This window comes from Rutidosis leptorrhynchoides, chromosome 1, assembly GCF_046630445.1.
Source record: "Rutidosis leptorrhynchoides isolate AG116_Rl617_1_P2 chromosome 1, CSIRO_AGI_Rlap_v1, whole genome shotgun sequence".
Taxonomy (NCBI): Eukaryota; Viridiplantae; Streptophyta; class Magnoliopsida; order Asterales; family Asteraceae; genus Rutidosis; species Rutidosis leptorrhynchoides.
Genome location: NC_092333.1, coordinates 283,873,979 through 283,878,908, shown reverse-complemented (window position 1 = coordinate 283,878,908; position 4,930 = coordinate 283,873,979). Strand labels below are relative to the sequence as shown.

The 4,930-nt window shown below is 40.2% G+C and overlaps 1 protein-coding gene across 1 annotated transcript; it reads right to left on the bottom strand.

Annotated features, from left to right (window-relative positions):
* Positions 1 to 1,133: 1,133 nt before the first annotated feature.
* On the bottom strand, positions 1,134 to 3,248 carry LOC139898223 (uncharacterized). The gene is made up of 3 exons (XM_071880957.1): positions 2,064 to 3,248; positions 1,563 to 1,819; positions 1,134 to 1,140 (listed from the first exon to the last, which is right to left on the bottom strand). The coding sequence occupies exons 1-3, from the start codon at positions 3,246 to 3,248 to the stop codon at positions 1,134 to 1,136; spliced, it is 1,449 nt and encodes a 482-aa protein (XP_071737058.1).
* Positions 3,249 to 4,930: the final 1,682 nt, after the last annotated feature.

Below are 4,930 nucleotides of genomic sequence, written 5' to 3'. Positions count from 1 at the left end.
GTAACGAACCATAGGGTTTTTGATGTTCTGCTTTTACTTGTGCACAAATATGACATTTTTCAACAAAACGAGCGATGTCTGTTTTCATAGTCGGCCACCAATACACAGATTTCAAATCATGATACATTTTATTGCTGCCTGGATGGACTGTCAGTCTGGATTTATGTGCTTCTGTCAAGATTAAATCCCTCAAGTCTCCGAGCATAGGCTCCCAAACGCGATCATGAAAGGTTTTAAGTCCACGTGAGTCATCGGCTAGGTCAAAATTTCATTTATTCATAAGTTCAGATTTAACATGTTCTTCTTCCAAAGCAGTGGCTTAAACAGTTTTCAGTTGATCAATTAAATCTGAAGTTATACACAAACGCATGAATTTAATATTCTCACTAGACTTTTTACGACTTAAAGCATCTGCAACGACGTTTGCTTTACCCGGATGGTATTTAATATCATAGTCATAATCTTTAATCAACTCTTGCCACCGTCTTTGACGCATATTCATTTCTTTCTGTGAGAAAATATACTGCAAACTCTTGTAATCTGTACATATAACACACTGGGTTCCAAACAAATAGTGTCTCCATAGTTTCAAAGCAAACACTACTGCAGCCATTTCAAGATCATGCACTGGGTAATTCTTATCATGATTTTTCAACTGACGCGAAGCGTAAGCAATTACTCTGTCTCTCTACATCAATACACAACCCAATCCGGCAAATGAAGCATCACAGTATACCACAAAATCATCTGAGCCCTCTGGTAAAGCTAACACTGGTGCCTGACACAATAACTGTTTCAACGTCTGAAAAGCCTTTTCTTGTTCATCATTCCATCGAAAGGCTACGTCTTTTCGAGTCAACTTAGTCAACGGACCCGCTATTTTCGAGAAATCCTTGATAAATCTGCGATAATAACCGGCCAATCCCAGAAAACTCTTAATCTCAGTACGATTCTTTGGAGAATTCCAATTCATTACCGCTTCTATTTTAGAAGGATCCACTTTGATACCCTCAGCACATATAACATGACCCAAAAACTGAACCTCTCGTAACCAGAACTCACACTTTGAAAACTTAGCAAACAGCTGTTCTAATTTCAAAAGATTCAAAACATGTCTCAAATGCTCAGCATGCTCAACCTCTGTTTTTGAATACACCAATATGTTGTCAATAAACACAATCACAAACTTGTCTAAAAACGGACGAAACACTCTATTCATCAAATCCATGAAAATCGCCGGCGCATTCGTCAACCCAAACGGCATAACCAAAAACTCGTAATGACCATACCTTGTTCTAAACGCGGTTTTCGGTATATCTGATACTGCAACACGGACATGATGATACCCTGACCTTAAGTCTATCTTTGAAAAGTATGAAGCACCCTGCAACTGATCGAATAAATCGTCTATTCGTGGTAAAGGATACTTATTCTTCACTGTTCTTTTGTTCAACTCGCGATAATCGATATACATCCGCATTGAACCATCTTTGTTCTTCACAAACAATACAGGAGTACCCCACGGAGATGAACTCGGTCGAATAAATCCACGATCTAACAACTCTTGAATCTGAGACATCATCTTGCGAATCTCAGACGGAGCTAAACGGTATGGAGCTTTCGCAATTGAAGTAGTTCCCGGCATTAACTCAATCTTATATTCCACTTCCCTCACTGGAGGTAGACCTGGTAACTCATCTGGAAACACCTTCGGGAATTCAGAAACCACGAGAATATCGGAGATTGTTTTCTTCTCTTTCTTGGCATCAATCACGTATGCAAGAAACGATTCACAAACCTTTGCAAGTGACCTCTTCACCTTCATCATTGAAATCAGCGAAAAACTGAACCCACCCCGTTCCCCACGGGCTACTACACGGGTTCCATCGGTCAAACGGAAAGTCACAATCTTCTTATCACACTTAATGTGGGCCTTATGTAGACTCATCCAATTCATCCCTAACACTACGTCACAACTAGGGATAGGCAAATGGTCTACCATCAATTTCTATACTAGCTCCAGACACATATGTTGTGACTGGAACCGTTTTATCATCATCTACCTCTACTCTAACAGGCTCAGGCAACACAGTAGTAGGTAACGCTATCTTAGTACAGAAATCTAAAGACATAAATGTCCTATTCGCACCAGAATCAAACAACACTCTAGCAGGTATTGAGTTGATTAAGAACATACCGATGATCACATCATCAGTTGCTGTAGTTGTCTCAACTGACATCTGAAAAGCCCTGACCTCTGCTGATGGAGGGTTCTTCCTCTTCTTCCCACTCGAGACAGTAGACCCTCCGGCTGATGCTGAACGCACACCTGACCCTGCCCCGGAACTAACACTCTTTGACGGACAACTTGCAGCACGATGCCCTGGTTGATGACTATTCCAGCATACACTACTCGAGAATGAACAAGCTTGCAGATCGTGCCCAATAACACCACATCTTATACACCGCCTAGTTGCTTCTGAACACTGACCTTTATGCGAAGATTTACAATTACGGCACCAATCCCCTCTACCAGATCCAGACCCAGAACTACTCTGACCACTTTTACCCTTTGATCTAAAGTCGCCTGACTTCTTGGACTTAGATCCCGACTGACTAGACGCTTGTCCACCCTGATTTACCACATTACCAAACATCCTACTTCTAACTGCCTTAACATCACTTTCCACCATCTTGGCTAGCACAATAGCCTGAGATAATGATGTAGCTGTTCTCACATAGGTTCTATATTGCGGTAAAATCACATTCACAAAATGCTGAATCCGAGATGATTCATCCGGCACCCACTGTTGCACAAACCTCAGCTTATCCATGTACTTCTCCACTACCTCATCAATCGTCATTTGAGGCATCATCTTCATTTCTAGAAATTCAGTTTTGATGCGATTCATATCAAAAGGGTTACAGTACTGCTCACAGACCTTCCCATAAAATTGCTCCCATGTAATCATACTTATTTGTTTCCTCGGTATGCTTGATATCAAGGAATCCCACCAAACCATTGCCCGACCTTTCAACATTCTACTAGCATACGTAACTCGTAATTTGGGTTCACATTGACAGGCTTCAAATACCTGCTCCATTTCCTGCAACCAGTTAAGAGTTTCTGTCGGATCTGTGCTCCCTAAAAACTCTGGGGGTTTGCAATCACGAAAATTCTTGTAAGAACACTTTTTCGGAGGTGGAATGAACTGTTGTGGAAACAATGGCATTTGATACTGATTCATCATATAGGGGTTTTGATAAGGATAAACATTCTGAGGCGGTATATTGTATTATTGAGGAAACTGATTCTGCATCGGGTACTGAAACTGCGTCTGATTTATATTAGGAATTGTCTGGGATTGTGCAGTTGGGAATCCCGGTGGTGTATCATCATTTCCCGAATGCCTCGCCAATTCAAGCTCATTAATTTTATCTTCAGCCTCTTTTAGCTTGCTTTCTAACTCAAGGATGTAACTATTCTGATCATCATTAGACTCAACAACCCCATCAGGTGCTCTGTACGTTCCGAGGTTAGATGGGCCAGTTGTGTTTCTATCAGCCATTCATGTGCTACAAAACAACTCACACAAAAGCTTAGTGGATAAAGGTTAGTTCAAACACAACTAACACACACATATCCTGCATTCACATAACCCCCATCCCACTGACATGTTTGACTAGTCACAAGGTTTGGGAACAATATACACGCATGTACTTGCTGCCAAACCTATGCTCTGATACCAACTTGTAACACCGGCCATTTTTTTTTAACAGGGGAAGACTTATATATTAAAAATATAACATTTAATACATCATAAACATAATCCACATAATTAAAATTAAGTTTACACGACGGTGTTACTTATTACAAAAATACGTGATACAAAGTACACATCAGAGTTCACATGTCAAACATGTCTTCATCACAAGCACCCTACCAAACTAGCAGTACCTAAACCTGCAAGGGTGGAAATGTGGGGGATTAGCATAACGCTAAGTGAATGGAATTTATCTATCAGATATCGCATAAGCACCACACATGCGAACGACCAACTAAATACAACTAAAGACAATATGAGGATTGGCGGCTTGTACGAACACATGACTCCTAGTTGATCGGGCTAGAGTCTACCGATAGTCCTGGTTACTCGATTCACAATATAGTCATCCGGACGCAGGGGGTGCGTCATTCAAAACTATAATCCACAATCGGTAATCCTTGAACCCAACCTCCTCAGGCCCGGTTGACCTCATACAAACTCTAACCTCCTCAGGCCCGGTTATGAGTCCCCAGCCTCCTCAGGCCCGGCTGGTGTCAAACACATTGCGCACATAATATCACATAATCACAGTAAGCATGCAATCATTATCTAAGCATGGCAGTTTCACTATATCAAAGCATGGTAATAGAATAAATCACAGTAGCATGGCATGCTACTTAAACTCTATCCGAAGATAGACCCACTCACCAATTACCAGCTTCAGTTCAGTTATCTATCTCTAAGCTTCCTCCTTGTTCTTATCTCCTGAGAACAATATAAACCAAGTTAGTATAGTGCTCTAATTAAAACGATAGTCAAAAAATACTATAAACTATGTCATAACATCATATTATAAGTCTACAACATAAGCCCAATCAATATCATCGTATAAGAGCGTGCAAAACAGGACATACACGTGATGTGCGAGCAGAGGGGTACGAAATACTATTATTTTTATTACGAAATACGTTACAGATGGGATATACCTAAACATTGCTACAACACTATAGGCAGTGTACCTAATCGTAGAGTAGTATAGTTTTTAGTAAGTCCGATTCGTTCCACAGGGAGACGGCCTATTGCGTACACTATATTTTTAAACAATTATATTTGTATATATATATATATATATATATATATATATATATATATATATATATATA